The 20,447-nt window shown below is 42.2% G+C and overlaps 2 protein-coding genes across 2 annotated transcripts in view; one reads left to right on the top strand and one right to left on the bottom strand.

The window, feature by feature from the left end:
• The first annotated feature begins 6,652 nt into the window (after positions 1 to 6,652).
• On the top strand, positions 6,653 to 17,718 carry dgat1a (diacylglycerol O-acyltransferase 1a). Its single transcript, XM_056582317.1, has 17 exons — positions 6,653 to 7,105; positions 8,074 to 8,161; positions 9,801 to 9,841; positions 9,968 to 10,053; positions 10,849 to 10,901; positions 11,563 to 11,668; positions 11,783 to 11,911; positions 12,241 to 12,306; positions 12,426 to 12,529; positions 13,059 to 13,097; positions 13,227 to 13,268; positions 13,562 to 13,606; positions 13,976 to 14,088; positions 14,285 to 14,350; positions 14,451 to 14,538; positions 14,889 to 14,951; positions 15,543 to 17,718. Exons 1-17 carry the CDS (start codon positions 6,834 to 6,836, stop codon positions 15,687 to 15,689), a joined length of 1,548 nt encoding a protein of 515 aa, XP_056438292.1. The 5' UTR covers positions 6,653 to 6,833; the 3' UTR covers positions 15,690 to 17,718.
• The window catches only part of cfap20 (cilia and flagella associated protein 20), a 5,093-nt gene continuing 96 nt past the window's right edge, over positions 15,451 to 20,447 (bottom strand). Inside the window, exons 1-6 of the mRNA XM_056582324.1 lie at positions 20,296 to 20,447; positions 19,563 to 19,642; positions 19,352 to 19,463; positions 18,810 to 18,998; positions 18,117 to 18,227; positions 15,451 to 17,997 (exon numbers count right to left, since the gene is read on the bottom strand). The exon at positions 20,296 to 20,447 is cut by the window's right edge and continues 96 nt beyond it. Coding sequence (XP_056438299.1) covers positions 17,992 to 17,997; positions 18,117 to 18,227; positions 18,810 to 18,998; positions 19,352 to 19,463; positions 19,563 to 19,642; positions 20,296 to 20,379 — 582 coding nt within the window. The 5' untranslated portion in view covers positions 20,380 to 20,447 and the 3' untranslated portion in view covers positions 15,451 to 17,991. The remainder of the gene's footprint in view (positions 17,998 to 18,116; positions 18,228 to 18,809; positions 18,999 to 19,351; positions 19,464 to 19,562; positions 19,643 to 20,295) is intronic.

The following is a 20,447-nucleotide window of genomic DNA, read 5'->3' as shown; positions in this document are numbered from 1 at the left end:
GGCGCCCGGCCGGTAGGTTATTGACATGTCATTTGATTCACGTCATCTGAGGTGGTTAAGTAAGAACGGTCTTCCGAACGTCGATTACTCAAATGGATTACTCAATCATTATTTAAGGATTCGAGTAGTAAGCCAAGTATTGAGTAGGTAGTAAGTAGTAATAAGTAAGTCATTTCGAACAGACCCATGTTCAGCAGTTAAAGGTTGGGTAAGGGATTTGCGAAATGCCAGCAGATTTTGAAAACACACAACTCAAACGGTCCTACCCCCTCTCCTTCAACGCTGACTCTGAAGCCGTTTCTCAATTCCTAGCACGCGTACTACGGACTCGATGACTTGCAAGCACGTACTTGGCAAGTCCGTACTTCAAGCACAGACTTGCGAGTACGCGAGTACGTACCTGCAATTGGAATAGCAGCGGACTCGATGACGTCACCACCTCTGCTCGTCCGTTAACTGTGCTACGGCCTCATTTAGGCATATAGGCCTACTACCAGAGCCCGTCTACGAAGAGCGTGGGCACTCCCTATACGCCCCATTGTACCGATTTTGGTTGTAGTTCCATGAGACATCCACTGGGGGTGATCGCGGGCGAGTCCAGATTGAATGGGAGTCTATGGGGCTAAACGGCTAATTATGCCTCTTTCACCTGCTTGTCGTTGAAATATCGCAAATTTTATTGTAGATTCCGCAAGTTCAATATAGATTATGGTTCAAAAGTCAAATGAGTGAGTACTTATGTCCTTTCGATTTCTTACAGTTTGGGCCGTTGTTGGCCAAACACGCTAGCATTCTGCTAATGAATGCTGATTGGTCAGGGACGGACTTGCGACTGATTACGACCAGAGACCCCTCTTGACGGCATCTGAAGCTGAAGAGCATTCAGAAACGTGTTAACTCAATTTTTGCGTGCTGTATTTATATTTTCCTGCAGACCCTTTTATTTTTTAGATAGTATGTATGGTGAAAGTACATGGCCATGAATGGAATTTCTTCCATTTCTTGTGTTCAATGTTCAATGTGTTATATACATGGTAGGTAGGCTACGGTATGACCACCTTAAATAATACAGTCAATATCCCGCTCAATATCATTTAATCTGTCATTGTCTATTTTTCGAAAATAAAGATAGTTTAAAAAAGAAATGCCTCTTAAATGTGCAATGATAAACTGCACTTACAGTGGAAACGGATTGTCCGTCTTTTCGTTTCCCAAGGACAGAAAAAGGTAACGTTCTTGCTTGCTCCTGTATGAATGGTCCTAGGCTACTTCGGAGCCCGGGTAATATCGCACATGGCTTATTCAAGTTGCGTGCTAGACATTCTCTAAAGTGTCGAGACTCAAGCACTTAACTTACCTTAACCGATTGTTCCATACAAATGGTTAGTTAACGATTTAACAACTTCAACATCTGCTATTACAGTCGTTATTTTTTTGTAGGACTTGGGCTAATGACCTTGCACAGAGGGAAAACCATCTACACCACTTGTCATTGATTTCTATGCATTCACTGATCTTTACAGATGGGTTTGTTTTAAGCCATTGAATATAATTGCTCTGCCATGCAACACATTATAAGCTACACATGTTTGTTAAATGAGAAATATGGTCTGGGTCACATTGAAACAGTAACAGTTGTATAACAGTAATTATACAAACATTATACCAACATTGCAACAGGCAAGTTTATTCAAACATCACACTAACAAGAACACAATAAGAACAGTAACTAATAAAAAAAAAGATAAATGATTTAACAACACTGAACATACAGAGGCAGGGGAAAAGGACAGAGGAAGAAGACTTGTCCGTTGTCACAGCATCAAGGTCCGACTGTAGAGATCAAGAAAGGAAGAGGCATGAGGAGAATAACAGAACACTGCTCTCTAGCAGATTCTTTACTGATGTAAACTAAATTGATGCAGTCTTAAAATTATGATTCTAATCCAGGTTTCTATTTTAGGAGAAAGAAATGGCTCATAATCGTTACTAAAAAAAAGCTTTATCATCGGCACTAGTGAGGATTAGAAAAAACACTCTCTGTAAGTAACATAGCCTACATATGTAAAACATTCGAGCATTTCTTTTTTTTACATTAGCTCACTAAAACTCTGTAACTAGGGTATTAAGCAAAAAAAAGCCTTACCTCCAACAGCTGGTGTTATCGTTGCGGGAAAAGGGAAGTGCTTTAGAAACTGCCGTAAAGCAGTACCTCTGACAGTATTACAGAGTGTGTGACGTCATCGCATGTTTTTAACGCCTTTTTAGAACAGATACGTGACCTTAAAAAATGCAATATTCAGCTGAGTTTATTATCTTAGCCCCACCCTTTGATAGCAACTTCCAAATTACTTGACAAAAAATTACATCGTGAGAAAAGTGGATTCTGAGGATAAAACCCCGTTGGCTCCCATTCATTCTGGACTCGCCTACGAGCGCCCCGCGTGGTCAAAGATTATTACTGCAACCAGTCCAGAAAACCGGAACTAACCCGCGAGTGCCAGTTCTCCTCATATTAGACATTCTCTGCTACTACTACTGAACAATATAAACAAATGATATAAAACAAAATCCCAGCCTCTTTCATTTTCAAATAGTATGTCAATATTCTGAATGAATAAAAAATTGAAAAGATATGCGTGTCCTGTCATGTGTATAAGCTATACACACACGACTTTATATATATATATTTATATATTATTATTATTATTATTATTATTATTATATTATATATTATATAAATATATATGTAAGTTAAGAGTAACTTAAGCTACAGTTGTGCGTCTTCTCCATATTGTCCGCCATCGTACTGCTGCGAGTGCGAAATGCATCCTGGGATTTATAGCGATTGCAAGCACACACGAGCCACCTCCAATGCATGCTCGGTGAAACAGCGAGATCGAGCACGCATCAAGAACACTTCCGGGTTTTACGACAGTACTCGCTTGATGCGTGCTTCGAATTGGAACAGTGCTCGGGCAACGACTGATGACGTTTCACGAGTCCACGAGCACACGAGCACGCACAAGTACGCGAATTGAGAAACGGCCTGACTCTACCCGACATGGACGCGCAATCATGCACGAGCGAACACAGATGCGCGAGAGCGAGTCATTTGCTAGTTAGCTAGCTCCAGTAGCTACCGCAGGATAACAACAAACAGAAGCTTGCTCTGGGTCACGCGGTTTGAGTACGTGCACGAAGGGGTCGCGCGCGGGGGAGGGGGACTGCAGTACGGCCGTTTGATTGACGTACTTACTGTCCAATGCATCTCGGTGGCTCTGGAAATCATTGGCTGGAGTTTTTCGAGCCCTGCCCGTTCCACAGATGATTGACTTGTTTAATTTTCATGTCAGTACTTCTAACTCAGTGGCTGTAAGTGGGTTATGATAAGGATTTCAAGTAATTTTGCAAAAATGGCCAGAAAAGCGAATTCCATACCCAACCTTTAAATACTTAACATAACCGTCTTGTTGACGGTGTCCCGAATAATAACTCACTATCACACAGTAACACTAACCCAACCATTGAGGCAAACCCAAAATAATGTCTCTGCTGCAAAGGACCTAGGAGGGCGCCAGAGGTCCAGCTTGCGATGGTCCTACCCCCCCCCCCCCCCCCAGGATCCCTTGAGGCACCCTGAACACGGCGACCATGCCCACGGTCGCCACAATACTGTCAAAATAGAAAGCAAGAAAGATTAGTATTGCATCGCAGAAGTGCAGGGTGGGAATGGAGCACCGTTATTTGCACATACATAATTGAGGGATGTGATTTCGTTCAACCTAGTATTAGTTAAAGGTTAGTAGTTCAACTAGCACTGAGGCTGCGCAACATGAAGAGCAGATGGCAGCGATAAGCCTCCTGAGCTGCTCAGTTAAAATGCATTACTATTTTCTTTAAAATCCACTGACCTTTACACGGCATATGCTTAATTGCACCCCTGGTTTTTGCTTAATTTATTCAGCAAAGTGGCGTATCTTCTTATTAGAACATTATTAGTATAGTTTTGCCATGCCACTTAGAACATTATTTTGTAAAGGCGGATGTCAACTAACAACCAGACAAATAATATACAAAGTTGTCTTGTTACAAAGTCCAACGTTGTGAGGTTTGGAATATGTCCTTTTTCTCAATAAAAGTATTATTTGTATTCGTAATATTACATTTAGTTTATTACAAATGTAATAAATAACCCCTTTCCATTCATGGCAATGTAGGGCATGTATTCTCAAGCTAAAAAGGTCTGCCTTCTATAATCAACTTTACAATAAATATATACAGCAGGCTACTTACCAGTTCCTTATTCAAAATTGTGACTCAATCTTAAATGGATAACGTTATTTGGTATGTAGTTGGGTAGAGTATGCTGTATATTGAACACTTTATTATTTATTTTCCTATAGAATATATTTCTAAATTTAAAGCTAATAAGCTAACATGACAAGATGGACTGTAATTAAATTAGCAAGGCGAAAAGTTATCAAACTTTTTATTATCGCTTTTTGCATTAATAGACTTTCTTCAAGGATTTTTTATTATGACTTTTCATTATGAATATTAGATTTCTATTATCGACCTGTGAACATTGTCGGCAAACTGTGGTATCATTTTATCACTGCAATATTCCACTGATTGGTATGGTCCTCATGAAGAAAGAGGGAACCGAAATGCTTACCTTAAAGGTCCCATGGCATGCTACTTTATGGATGCTTTAATATAGATATGAGTGGGCCATTAACACAGTATTTGTAGACGTCCCCGAAATTCGGCCGTGGTGCAGAATTACAGCCACTACGAGCCAGTCGCACATTGAGCTTCCCCCAAACGCGCCGTTTCGGTGTCTGTAGCTATAATGCAAATGAGGAGAGAGGCGGGAAAGGAGGAGGGTGGGGGTGTGGCCCTGAGCAGCTTTCGGCCACGGTACCATGCGCTCTGTTTACTGTGGATGTATCGCAATGGCGAGGCGCACACAGGCTTTGGCCGTGTTCTGTAAATATTCTGGAACACTCCGGGTGCTCCGGCGGAATTCCTGGAGCTCTATGTCTAAATAATATCATATGATACATAGATATCTATATCCTATAATATATATTATCACAGCCAAAAGCATGTTGCAGTTCATTTACTTCAGGGAGTCAAAGCCAAAGTTCCTTTCCCCCAAATCCTTCTCAACCATGGCTGAGATAACCCCAACTACGGTCTCGTTGTGGAAATACCAGAGACGTAAAAAGAACCGACGTGTTATGCGCCATAACACCAACAGCAGAACGGTTATCCAAATAAGAAAGAAGTGTACAACACTTGCATTACAGTGTGTGTAATCACACACACACACACACATGTGGCGCTCGCACGGTCGTAGCTCATTGGCGGGCCAAATTCTCTGGGCGGGCAAGGCAGAGAAAGGGGAGGTAACTTGGCCCCTTATGACAACATATGGGGCCACATTCCAAATCAACGCGCTTGAGCGCTTGATTTGAGCGCTTTCAAAGGCGAGCAGGATGCCTAGTGGTCGTTTTACACCGAACGCAAGTTTAGTCACTGGGGGACAATAGGCAGGCTAGGGGAACGCTAGACACTTGTAGTTGAGCAAGATGGATCACTCAGCCAATATAAGGGGAACACACACGGGGCGTTCCGACTGAGGGACTTTTCCCTCTAGTGAGCCACTATGGGTGTGGCTTGGGAGAGAGGACCCGCCCAACTTCACAGTTTAGAGGCTCAGGTTGTACATGCCTCGGGGTAGGAGCTTTCTGAGCCGCAACTGAGCGGCGCCTAACTAGACGACGCTGATTGGATACGGTTGAGACATCGATTGTTGATTGTGGTGAAGTATGCATGTGGGGAAGTTTTTCGATTTTCAATCGAAAACACACTTTAACATTTCAGAAAAACAGGCTTACCATTTGCCCTTGTCAACCATTTGCCCTAGTTGCATTCGCTGATGTAAATTCGCACAGCGACACTTTCTCTTTTATTTTCTTTCTCTTAGCCTCTGTAGGTTCCTGTATATATGGGAACGGACGCTGCCTAGGGGAACTAAGTGAGTGGGCGTAGCCAAAACACTGAGCTGCTTTCCAAGAAGTCCCTCTGTTGGAACGTTGTTTTGGTATTTTGTGTCGAAATCAATTTAGAGTGTCAATTACAGTATTTGTTTGGTTAAGCGTAATGCACCACTTTGCATGCAGGGGGCCAAAAAAATCACACAAACGGCATCTATAAACCTGTGTGCGTGTGTCCTTACTCAGATGCTGTAGTAGTCGGTGCGTGGGCTCTGAATGGGCCTATGTCGAGCGTGGGTGCAGAAGGCAGTAGGCTATCTCATGCTATGTCCCCAACGTGTCACCTCATTTGATCATTTGATTTACGTTGGTATTATTATTGATTTCACTACTAATTTGTAATGAGATTTGCGCCCTTGACCACGAGAGCCTATTTATAATCATTATTATTATCTTTCCAATACAATTTAAATCAATCATTTTCATGTCATGTGTAAAGATATTTTGCCATATATATATTTTTTATTCAAAATTTAATTCGTATAAAAAATAGTACAACCACAAAGGGGGAAATCTATGACATCCAAAACTGGCAACGCAGTTTATGACTGACCCGCTTAGGTTTTGACAGCAGCCGCCTGCCTGCGCACGATACTAAACGGAAGTGGAGAGCCGCCTCTCTCCACGGATGAAAGCTTGGCAAGCACACTAGAAGCAGACGCGTTGATAACGGGACGGGAGGAATGAGACATGTAGGCTATATCGATTAAAAAAACAAAACGTTAAGCAATGTCAATCAGGTGAAACGGAACGTGCCAACCTGCGGAAATGGTGGACCGGGCACCGAGAGAGCCCGTGCATCGCAGGAGAAGAACCACCGTTTCTGGCGGGGGAACGAACGCTGTTGCAAATGTTAACGGAGGCAAGGTGCACGGAGACGGGGGTAAAGCCCAGGCGTCCCCGGCCAATGCCAAAACAGATGTGTTCTCCAAGCATGCGAGCAATGGCAAGTTGGAGAAAAAGACGCAGGACCCATCGTTTACTGCACAGGGACATCCGAGAGAGAGGAGCCGAGTGAGGGATGTTTCCGACCGACTCAGGCAAGCGATGTCACTGAAAATGATGGCAAGGAAACACTGATGCATTTAAAATGTGTTTTCATGGTCTTGTTGTTGACTTATTGTTTTCATATGGCAGGGAGGGAACACTAGCTTAAAACACTGATAGAAAATGCAAGGCGCGTCCGTATAGTTATTTTAACCCATTTGTCATCTTTTTCATTTGTATTCTATAAGCCTTCCCCTCAGATCATAAATGGGCTCTATCGATTGAAACTGAAAAAATAATCTTTACTAGTTAGGGTATGATTTCACTATTGGCCTATAACTTTTATGTATTTTTCAACCCCTCAAATAAATTCTAAAGTCAACTTTGTCTCGTCACTTGACTTGCTTGAGATAGCCCCATGTCTCGTGTTTTTCGCAATTTCGTTCATGTTTATCTTAGGGCGTACCCGTTACTATCCTACAAGTGGAGTGTGATTATTGCCTTATTGGCCAGCCAGCAATGGAGAACTGAGAAAATAGTTTCTCCTGCCAATCTGTTCACATTACCCGTTTACCTACCTGCTATCTACATTCCCCCTCCTCTCTGTTCATTCAGATTCGGCTAAATTAACTTTTGTCATGTTATTTTTGTGTTAATAATAATGTTGTGACTTGTTTATTTTTAGATAGTACTTTTCTCTACTCTGTGCCCTTTTACTCGTGCATGTGTCTCTCTCACTCACACACACACACACACACACACACACACACACACACACACACACACACACACACACACACACACACACACACACACACACACACACACACACACACACACACACACACACACACACACACACACACCTCTGATTTGTCTGTCATGTTTGATTGAAAAAAAGAAATAAATACATTTTATGTACATTTTATAGAGTAATAAATTGCATTGAATATAGCGTTGACTACACTTTAGCCAAGTGAACGGTAAAAAGGTGAACCGTGTTGTGTTTTAACTCCTGCAGCTGTCACGTCATGCAGGAGTCCCTGCTGAGCTCTGCCAGTGGCTACAGCAACTACCGGGGGATCCTCAACTGGTGTGTTGTCATGCTGGTGAGTGCTCCTTCAGCGGCCGTGGGCTAGCCTCTTCTTGTTGCGTGAGCGCCCCTCTGTTCGCAGCAGCACTCAAAAGCTAAGACGCGCTAAGTCTGTATGAGTATGAGCTGTGTATGCATCATCATTTCAGTCATTCAAGCAGTTTTTCATGAGATGCAGTGATTGCATCATTGCCATTATGCTTCATATAACTGTATATGATGTGATATAGACTGTTGTTATTTGATTAGTGCTTTGGGAATAAGCCATGGTACAAAAGGTGTCCAAAAAAGAAAAGAAATAGTGGCCTGTAGTTGAGATGAAAGTTAAGGCATGGCATTTCTAAAGATGGCATTCACACACCAAACAGTGTTTCACATGAATACCATGAAACTGTTGGCTAAGTAAAGCATTCACAGGTCCACAGTGCACACACAAAGTCTAGTCAGTAATGGGAATAGTAAGTCGATTGACCGTATCATGGTAGACTAGGTCTGTTTGCTCTTCCCTTTGGTCATCTGACCTGGGGCGACGGACAACAAGTGTCTCTTCTAATTTTACACGGTGACCGTCCACACTCTGGACTCCGATCAAGAACTTGTCCTCTGATCAAGAACTTGTCCCCTTTCTTCATTACTCAAAACTAATTTTAGACACTCAATTTGGCTCTCCACACATCGTGGCATGGTGAGGAGAAATGTGAAATGCAAATGTTAATATATTTCCATTTCACATTTATTATATGTATGTGTATATATATATATATATATATATATATATATACGAAAATATGGAAAAATTTGCTTTTACTCTTCGATAATTTGTCCTTGTCAAATCTATGAAGGGACGATGACAGCGTTTTAGCACCATAATGGTTCTGGTTTGGATTGTGGTTTGTAGCTTTGTTCAAACAAATGCAGCCATTTAAGGTGAGCTGACACACCATGCTATCTGATAACTTTGGTGTGTGTAATAAGCCAGATAGTGCTATCAGGACTAGCACAATCAGCAGTATGTGAGTAAGGAGAACACAGACAGTACACTAGTGGGTTGAGCAACATGGCAGATTGAGCTACCTTCTGGGACTAAAGGAGGGGAGAGGGGGGTTAAAGGTCATTAAGGTAAAGGGTAGGCCACCGTAGGCAGCGTGCTTGACTCAGCAGCACTTTGAGGACAGGCTTGTTTATTTACCTTACTTGGACCCGGTTCAACTTGTGCTGTGTCGGGCATATTCGGTCTCGTTTAAACGTTCACTTTTCAATATGCATTCATTTTGTAGGCACTAGATGATGTATGATTTTTCACGGTGCGGCTGAGATAAATGTAACGGATAAGCGTATCTCTTTCCCTGCCGCTCCTTTTATTAAGGGTGGACTTGGAACTAACTGAATAACGCATCATATACTTATTTATGGCCCACTATAAACACACTCTCACTCACAAACACGCATGCACATATACGTTATATGTATATAAAGACGCACATGGGTACGCATCACGTACACACACACACGCAAGCAAACATAAAATATTTGTACGTTATTGTGCCTCCGACACCCACCCAGTCTCTCCCACTTTGTGAGCGGTGCACGTAGTCACAGATTGATTTAATTAATGTAGTGCTCTGTCTCTCGCCGGGGGCTGTTGTCTTCCCCAGGTGCTGAGCAACGCACGCCTCTTCCTGGAGAACCTGATCAAGTGAGCATGCACATGACCCCCCCCCCCCCTCTCCCGGGTTCCATCCCCAACTGTCAAAACATGAGCTGCAATATACTCAACGTTGAAGAGTCTAAAGATCCTCCCTCTCCCCCTCCTCTTTTCTAGGTATGGTATCTTGGTCGACCCCATCCAAGTTGTTTCGCTGTTCTTGAAGGACCCCTACAGCTGGCCGGCGGCCTGCCTGATGATCGGTGCGTATTATAGACGAGACTCGCTGTGAATAGAGGTACAATAACCAAGGTCAACTGTTTGCTGCATAAAAGCAGCCTCTTCAATATCTGTTTACTTCCTGTCTGTGTTTGCCAATGCTATTTGTGATACAACTGATAATGCTCTATTACAGTCTCGGTTCATGAATATAATCAGTAGACACTGGACAGAGTCGGATTATGGAGATAGTAACAGTTATTAATCATGAGAAATGAATATAGCTGTATATGTATCAAGGTTTCAAGTGTGACTATACAGTTCTAACAATAAAGAGATATAGAAAGCAGAATATGAAGGAATAAAGTTAAGTGGCTTTAGCCAGTGGGTTCCTTTGCACTACGTCACCATGCACCTCTCCCTGAACGTCTGATACAAAGAACAAGTTCAGTCATTCAGTGTCTCCAAGAAACTTAAGACAGTATTCTCATGGGATGTGAGCATTGTCACGTAGCTGACAGAGAATGAAATGTAGACGTAGCTCTTTTTTTTCATTAGCGTGCCGAGCAATGCTGCAAATCAGAAATGACATAATGTTCCAGTGGGGGTCTGTTTTGGTAGTAGTACTGTTCCCGGTGTACAGTCCGTGATTGGTCGCCCTTGCATGTCAATCAAGACCTCTTAACACAGGGAAGTTCCTAACACAGGGAGTCGATGCTGTGTCTCAGACTTTCCATATGGAAAGGCTGTCACTGCAAGATTAGTAGTCTGATCAATTCAGGTAGCTAGCTAGCTTAACATTGTTTGTTTGTTTATCCGTCTGTCTGTCTGTGTTCCAGTGTCTAATGTCTTCGTCATAGCGACCTTTTACACTGAGAGACGCCTGGCTGTGGTGAGTGTCTGAGTTTGATTGACCCTTTGTTTTCTAATCCCAGTCTTCACTTTTTGATGTTGTTTTTAGGATGATGTCGACCAATCAACCTACTGTAAACCCTTTTCGAACACTTGCCAGCGACTTAACGGATAGCTAGAATAGTTTAACAACAGGAAAGTTAGTGTCTCGCTCATTAATTTATTAGAACTTGCTTCACATAAAATTGTCTATATTAATATAACACTGTAAATCATGTTGGTATGTATTTAATCAAGTATGTATTTCTTCTTCTTCTGAGTATTGTCTATGTTTGAAAAAAAGACGGACACTAACCTTTTTGACTTCTTCATCCAATATACTGTACGTGGAGATGTCAGCAATAATCATAGAATTTCACACAGAAACCTTCTCCTATTATCTGAAAAAACAGTCAGTTAGAAATATATATGGTTATTTTATATTAAGGTAAAAAGCCCAATATATTTGTCAGGTCTTCTTTAGGTCAAAGTGTTTTACTGTCAAATGGGCAGTAAATAATAATAATAAGTTCAACACATGGTCATTCTGTACAATGGATTCCTCCCGGCAAGGGACAACTATATAGTATAGACTTATATATGGATCTAATAGGTTTTTCTACTGGTGTATTTACTCCACGTCGTCACCATCTCTCTCCTAGGGAAAAATCTCAGAGTCTACAGGGCTGATGCTTCACGGGTTGAACTTGACTGCCATCCTAGTGTTCCCTGTAGTGATGGTACTCTGTGTCACCTCCCTGACGCCCGGTACACACACACACGCACACGCACACACACACAGTATTTATTTTATGTTTTCCACTTGTATTACTTACATTTTGTATTTTTTTCGTTGTGCTTGTTGTGTCTTTGGGTATCCAGTGGGGGGAGTGTTGTCCCTCGGTATCTACACCATCCTATTCATGAAGATGTACTCGTACAAAGACACCAACATGTGGTGCAGAGAGATCAGACTGGCCAAAGTCAAAAGACTGACGCGCTCAAACTCCTGTAAGTTTAACACAAATACACACGCACACACACACACACACACACACGCACACGTTGATGTCGTTACACTGGGCAAAATTAACCCAAACATGAATTGGCTTATTTATGCTTATTAGCATTAATTGCTTGGCAATTTATGCTTACACAAATTGTAGCATCAGTAAGTAAAGGGTTCAGCAGGCAATTATAAAAACATATTGCATTTAAATCAAAGTTTAGCTAGCACAGATCTGCTTTGTGTTTATTTGTACTTCTGTATCTAGTTAATACCAAATAGATATTCAGAAGAATACTGACGGCCCTGTCCGCACGTCTGTCTCTCTGTTTAGGTCCGTCTGTAACCAGGCTCAGTGGCAAAACCCATGTCTCGTATCCAGGGAACCTCACTTATCGAGGTAACCATGGCAACGGCCACATCGTTGTCTTTTGACTTGCATTGCCAAATATTGAAACTGAATAATAGATGGGAGTCGTGGCCGTCTATGCAAGCTAATTGGGGTTTCCATGCGTGCAGACATATACTACTTTGTGTTCATACCTACACTCTGCTACGAGCTCAACTTCCCCCGGTCTCCACGGATACGGAAGAGGTTCCTCTTGAGGAGACTGTTTGAAATGGTGAGAGGACACACACACGCACACTACAAAACATATCCGGTCTGGCTCAGGGCTCACTGTTTAATTGTTACAGTTCTTCATAGCCTGATACACAATTACAATTACAATTGTAATTGATACACAGTAGACTTATTGTCGTTTTGGATTACAATGAACATTGCCTCAAATTGATGGTGGATGTTTGTATTTATTACAAATTCATACGTAATAAATTAACATTGTTTGTCTTTAAATGTAGTCCTGATGCATACTTAAACTTGGCACCTACACATGTACATAGTTTAGTACTAGTTTGATGCATTCAACTTTGGTTGGAGTCTTTGACGTGGGGAGTTTGAGTAGCAGTTTGTGATCTCTGCAATTATAGATTGGATCAATCGTACTTTATTGATCCATCAGGGGGGGGGATAAAGGATAGAAATTCCTTGATCAAAGCGCCGCTGTATTTCTTGAGATTATGAACCTCGACAGGTTCCCCCAAAAGTATGTTGAAATGTTTGCATTTAAAGTTTCTTGCTCTGTGTTGCAGCTTTTCTTTATGCAGCTACTGGTGGGATTGATACAGCAGGTAACTGGAAAGTTGAAACCATTCACACAAGGCAGATGTAGACCAAAGCAACATACCCCGCCCAACCCAAAGTTAAACTGCTGCTTGCTTTTGTAATCTGATGTTAATGGAAAATTTTGCATTTTTCAGTGGATGGTGCCCACGGTGCAGAATTCTATGAAACCCTTTCAGGTACAAGCCGCATTGCTTTGTCTATCTACAAATATTTTGCATTGTGTTCAATTTTTGTAATCGATTCAAAACGATAATAAACAAGCGCTTTAAATTAAGAGCCAGCTTGGAGCCTGGTTAAAAATTGAAGCCAGCTGGAGACAGATTTACAGACCATCATTTATGACTCATTCGAAGACATCTAAAGATGACATTTCCCTTAATTCCTTACACAAAAAATCTCTTCAGCCTCCAGGAATCGTTTGTTAATACAAATAAAGAAAAGGTGGTTGTTTCTTCTGTTTCTTTAACAGGAAATGGACTTCTCCAGAATGGTGGAACGGCTGTTGAAGCTAGCTGTGAGTAAACTTGTCAGAGCTAGATAGTGTATAGAAACCTTAGTTATAGTTAAAGGTAATGCAGAAGTTAGTTTTAAATATGATTTTAGTTTTTATAATTTATTCTTGTCCTTCCTTTCCTTTCTCCCATCCTCTTCTCTTCTCTTTCCCATTTTCTCATCACCTCCGATCTCTCCTCTCTCCAATCCTCCTCCCTCTCATCCTCACCCCTCAATCCTCCTCCCTCTCATCCTCACCCCTCAATCCTCCTCCCTCTCACCCTCACCCCTCTCATCCGCTCCTCTTTCCCATCCTCTCACCCCCTTCTACCCTCCCTTCTATCCAATCCTCTCCCTAATCCTCTCTCCCACCCTCTGCTTCTTCTCCCAGGTCCCTAATCATCTGATCTGGTTAATTTTCTTCTATTGGTTTTTCCACTCCTCTATGAACTTTGTGGCAGAGCTGATGCAGTTTGGGGACCGCGAGTTCTACAGGGACTGGTGGTGAGTTATCTCGTCACGACAACCAAGTAGAGCGACACACACACACGCACACACATCTGTAGCCACACGTCAACTAACACACACCCCTGTTCTAGTCCAGAAATACAACACTCACACAACACGTGCTAGAGTTTTCTAAACCAGAAATACCGTTGCCGTTTTTATTGTTATGTTGAGTTTTATCTGTTCCGCTCAGGAACTCTGAGACAGTTACCTACTTCTGGTCCAACTGGAACATCCCCGTTCACAAGTGGTGCTTAAGGTGAGGAGCTAGCACAGGTGTTTAGAGTCCTCCATAGACACACACACACACACACACACCACAATGCCTCACTGTGTGTGTGTGTGTGTGTGTGTTGCAGACACTTTTATAAGCCAATGCTGAGGAAGGGGGTCAACAAGTTCATGGCCCAAGCTGCAGTCTTCCTGGCTTCAGCGTTCTTCCACGAGGTACGTCCCGGGTCTCAGTAGTCATGGTTACTTTTTTACTTCTGTTTGGACGTCTGTGTCTGTGGCTTGACATCCCCTCACTAACATGTGTTTATTTTATTTTATTGCACATATTAAAACATTGTTGCCGTGACCAGATTCAACAGACACAAGAATGCATTGCTGATGAGTGGTTAAACTGCTCTTCTGTCGACCGGTTTCAACTGGTTGTGAATGTTTTTTATTCTGAATTGTTATCCGATTATCTGTCGTCATAGTACTGAGTTTGCCCTTTATTTAGTGTTTCCTTCTACAGTAATTTGGAATAAACTTTTAAGATTCTAAATTGTTATTTTCTCTGCGTCTTTCAGTACCTGGTGAGCATTCCTCTGAGGATGTTCAGACTGTGGGCTTTCAGCGGCATGATGGCTCAGGTAACACACACACACACACACACACACACACACACACACACACACACACACACACACACACACACACACACACACACGGCCGTTGCACCAAATCCTGGGCCCCTATACACGAGGTACTGATGGGCCCCCCCCCACCCCTCGATTGTTGACGGGGGGGGGGGGGGGGGGGGGGGGGGGGGAGACGAGGCCATGTGCGACTCCTAACACTATGGGCTGGTGGATAATTCGATTTTTTTAATTTATTTTTTTGGCCATGGGCCCCCCCTCTGCCTTGGGCCCCCCCACGACTGCCTCACTTTCCCCCGCAGTCCGTCGGCCCTACACACACACACACACACACACACACACACACACACACACACACACACACACACACACACACACACACACACACACACACACACACACACACACACACACACACACACACACACACACACACACACGACCCCTGGCAGAAATGCAGCTAGGTCATGGTTTGTTGACCCAGTGCACAGCTGTGTGCCTCCCCAACATGGGGCTTCTCGTTGTCCCTTTGTGCAAAGCGCCCACACAGTAGGACGACTCTTTAACTTCACTACATGCTTGCAGGTTCCCCTGGCTTGGTTCGTGGGACGCTTCCTGAACGGTAACTATGGCAACGCAGCGGTGTGGATGTCTCTGATCATCGGCCAGCCGGTGGCCGTGCTCATGTACGTGCACGACTACTACGTCATCCATTATGGGACGTCAGAGTGACCGCACGCACACACACACCCCCACACAGAGGAGGCGGCACTCAAAACAAAGGACGGAATGTAACATATGGTGTGCGATTAAAATATGGACAAATCCCATTTTTAAAATGCCATTCCCGAGGAGATTGTTGGCGACAACAATGTGACTTTTCGTTTTCTTGTTGCATTTAATGAACAGGACAAGCCTTTTTGATTGTGCGTTAGTTTTTTGGAAACTACAAATGCATGCCAACATGTGTGGGAGAGGTGTCAGCCACTGCCTATTACGAACAGGCCTTTAGTCAAGCCAAGACAAGGAGGAGAAGGATCGCAAAGGCAGTGGAGACATACAGTGGGATCACAGAGTTTTGTCAAAAAAGGATGAGAATATTCTTCTGGTTTGACGAATGATTACAGAGTTTATCTTTGCACTAACGAACAAAGAACCACTTGTCCTCGTCCTGTTCTTGTTGTTCATTCCTTACTTCCATGTTTCGAACACCAATTCTTGGCTAGGAGATTTTGATAGTGAGAAAAGAGTGAAGTGAGAGAAAGCCATGCAGTGAGAAAGAACTAAGATGGACTAACTACAAGGGACCGCAATCAGCGCAAGAGAAGACCCCAACACTACTATATTGAATTATACTTCGGTTTATTTTATTTTGTGTTGTTGATTTTAACTTTGTGGAACATTGTGATTTGAGATAATTCTATTTTGCTAAATGTTAATTTATTTTTAAATGCACTGATTGCCATGCACCTGAATTTAATGATGTTATATATTATACCTTATGAAATTGTATTTAATTTGCAATAACATTTTTTTAAGTTTTCAAATGTTTATCTGGGCTTTTATGCACAAAAGGAATGCTTGCTATGAATTTAAGCAATACAATGCGTCACTACAGCCATAGAAGTAATAAGAGTTGGTCTGTTTATTTTCTGTATCTTACGTCGATGTTGTTTCTAATTGCTTGACTCAATAGAAAATATTCAAGGGAAGCTTTATTTACTTAAATTGTGGCTGTCGTTTGCCATTCGATTTTTCTTGCAATATTCTGAGAATTTTATTATTGAATTGAAGTTTAATTTAATTGGAGCCTTTCACTGTTAACATGAAAGCTGGCTCCAGGAATAATGGCTTTATGGGATTGATTGAGTCTTTTCGACAATCGAAAAGACTTCTTCCACTGGTTGTGTGAGCTTAACCTTTTTGAAATATGACCTTATTTGTCCTAGACTTAGGCAATCCTCACAGGCCTGAATAGTATTCCCAATAGCTCCTAGTGGAAGGTTAGTTATGCTAAAAGCATACTAAAATAAATTGATTTCTGAAAAAAAAGAAAAAATTAGAATGATCCGATATCCCATTAATTCCAATCGTATCTTTGGACACCATTAACAATTTGGTGATCTTCATGGAGGATCAGCCAAGATTACATTACATGTATTAAGCTGGCACCTTTATCCAAAGCCATTTACAATAGGGTGATTGTGTAAAAAGCAATAGACCGCATCGATCAGGTGTCACAAGATATTCTCGTTACCTGTGTGTTTGTGTAGGACAGAGTGTGTATGGTCAGACAGGGTCAGGGAATGGTTGATTTGATGAGGAGAAACAATTTGCAGAGCAATGACACTTGCACTGTGGTATCTTGCAAACCACTCTATCGTATCGTGACAGCTCTACAGTATTGTCAATGAAATATTGATGTGTATTTGCGTGCTCTGCCAACACCTAGACCCAATAATAACAAAAAAGGTCTTGTTTATATGCTCCTATTTGCATTCTTATGCAAAAAATGTAACCACTACTTTACCCCGTGCTGTAGGTAGTTTGATTCCAATCTATTATTTCGGAACATCAGTATATAATCTTTTAAAAGATGGGATTCACTTTTATATTACCGACGTGTTTGACTGCCACATGAAAGAAATGTATTAATTTAATTTTGGGTGGTGTTTGAGCCAAATTGAGACCAAGTATTTTGCCTAAAGCCTTCTAAATGAACATTGTGATATTTCATAAAGAGTGTTTATATTCTTTAAATGGACTCCGCTCATTCATTTCCATAAACCAAGTACACATTCAGATAAATACATATGCTTGAGATATACCTTTCCTTTAAATATCTCATTCCTGAACAGTTTGCTGCATCATAAAAATCCTTTATTGATCCAAAAAAAATGACAATAAAAATGTAATTCACAGTTAGGACAACACAAAAACCAGTTTAAATGGAGAGAATCTCACTTTAGTAATATTGAAATCTGGAATGGGGGGGGGGGGGGGGGGGGGGGGGGAGAGAGCATGTTCCAAAGCTCTATTGCTGCAAGAAACAGACCCCAAAAAAAAGTTATTTATTCAACCACTGAACTAATTATTTAATAACACAATTTTCGGAGACACACTTTAAGCTATCTGAGGTATTTGTGTGCGTGGGTGTACCTTTGCTTTGTTGGGGACGGGCAGGTAGAGCTTGAACTCTGCTGGGAGCTCGTCCTCAGAGTACAGGCGGTCAGAGAAATACACCCTTCTGATGCGACAGTTAGCGTGGATCTGGTGTTAAGAAAGCATAGGAGTGATAACAATGGGGCCGGAGTTTCAAAAAGGTCCTACATGCAGAACTAATAACATTGTATGCTTATTAGCCACTGACACCAATGGCTATTACAATACATGTTGTAGTCCACTGACGTCTTCAAGGAAAATACCTCCTAGGTCACTGGTTTTCAAAGTGTGTTTCACGGCCAAGAAATGGGTCGAAAAAAAAGGGACCAAGTGGGCCATGTGGTGGCGTCAATGAAATAAAAATCCAACTCTTGCACCCAAACACATGCAGTACATTTGATTGTAAAATCGGTACATTATAAATGTATGGAAACATTAATAACCTATGCATAAAAACATTTTTGGTATTTTCTTCCTAATTTGTTGAATGTCAGTCACACATGCCAATCACTCTGATAAATATAAAGAAATGTCTTCCATTTTGAGTTTTTATTGTTGGTTGAGGGCTACCCTAAAGGTTTAAGGTTAGCTAAATGCAAGCTTGTATGGCACTGCTATGGCTACCAGAGGTACCTACTTTATTTAACCTGTGTGTGCGCGTGCTTGTGTGCGCATGTGCGTGCGTGTCACCTGCACACGGAGCGTCTCGGCGTAGTTGGTCCCGTAGGCGCGGCGCGTGAAGTCGGACAGGTTGAACTGGATCTGGTTCCAGCCCTCGTCGAGCCTCATGGGCATGGTGCAGATGAAGGGCTTCACCCGCGTCGTGCTCTGGTAGTTACTGGCACGGAAACGCCGCCGCACGTTTTTATCATCCAACACCTGAACGGGTGTACATTGAAAGAGAAATTAGGCCGCAGAGTCGTCACAAATGGCTGAAATATCTTAAAAAGGGACCCAATTTATCCACTGGCTCAGGGGTTTGAGTTAAAATGTGTAGCGATTACAAGTCGTTGAATACTATCAATTTGTGAAACACCACAAGTGGTAGGTTGGACTGTAGGAAGCGTGTAGGTTGATTAATCAACCACATAGCATCCACTAATGCCGTCACAAGTGGGTCGACTTTAAAATTGGATTCTAACGACAAATTCTACAATAGGGGCCCGATAAAATGTAATAAAAAATATCCATAATTATATTGTATGGTGGTCATTCGTGGTTGCTGAGCCCACCTGGACTTCAAATGTGAAATATTTCTTCAGGTTCTTGATGATCATGACCAGAAAGGGAAGCTTGATGCCCAGTGTTTTCTTAGGGTCAGCAGGGCATGTGATGTAGGTGGTGCTGCAGTAGAAGGGGAAAGAAACAGGGGACTGGGTTACGGTGGAGACTACAAGATGGCTGATGAGATGATGTTTCTGTGACAACAAGAGACGGACGTACCTCACGTTGGACCCCTCGACCTCCAGCACTGAGGACTGGATGTCGTTGTCTGTGATTCTCTTGATGTGGCCATTCCGCACCTGCGTAGCCAAATGATGCACATTCCTCACGGGCATGCTTTTTTTTTTACATCATGAAACAACACGAGCGGGGAAACTTAATCGTTTGGAAGTCTCTGCATTCCATTTAGAATTTTATTGAGTTGTCATGGTTCCCCCAAAGATTCCAGAAGGCTTCCCCACCCAAATAACCAACATGGACGCTAGGTGATTGCTTGATCAGACAAACCATCAATACCTGGCACCTTATTTTTCTAACAAGTTTCAAGAGGCAAGTAGACAGAAGGTAGTAGGATTGGCCCGAGTCGTTCCGAACGGGCTTACAAGAATCTAGGCAGACAGAAGCAGAAGCCTACTTCTTCATCTCCCATTGGCTGACCCTTCGGTAGCCTTAAGTAGCAATCAACTATAACAACGTTACACCATGGAATAGAGGATTAGAGCAATGTTAATGTTGTAATCATTTAACGCTTGGTCCGTTTTCACCAAACCATACACTTACGTAGAATAAACTAATATCAAATTGACAAAAAGGTAAAAATTATTACTAATGTACTAAGCTGCTATTTAATGTCAACAGTTCACCATCCAATTACAAACATGTGATCGTGTCCTAGCGACCAGTGGCGCTGGACCAGAGGATAGCATCGGGTTCAAACAGAGAACACACTTACCTTCTTATCCCATATCTGAAGCGGCTTGCTGCCTAAGCTATATAAAATTGACAAGAATCCGCTTTGAAACGTGTTCTTAAACATATTTCTGGAGCTCCTGAAGCCGCCCTAGGGACATGTGTTTGGGTTGTCCCAGCAGTTGCTAGCGTTAC

Source organism: Gadus chalcogrammus, chromosome 22, assembly GCF_026213295.1.
Source record: "Gadus chalcogrammus isolate NIFS_2021 chromosome 22, NIFS_Gcha_1.0, whole genome shotgun sequence".
NCBI lineage: Eukaryota > Metazoa > Chordata > Actinopteri > Gadiformes > Gadidae > Gadus > Gadus chalcogrammus.
The sequence above is the reverse complement of the archived record's forward strand: the minus strand, read 5'-3'. Positions and strand labels throughout refer to the sequence as shown.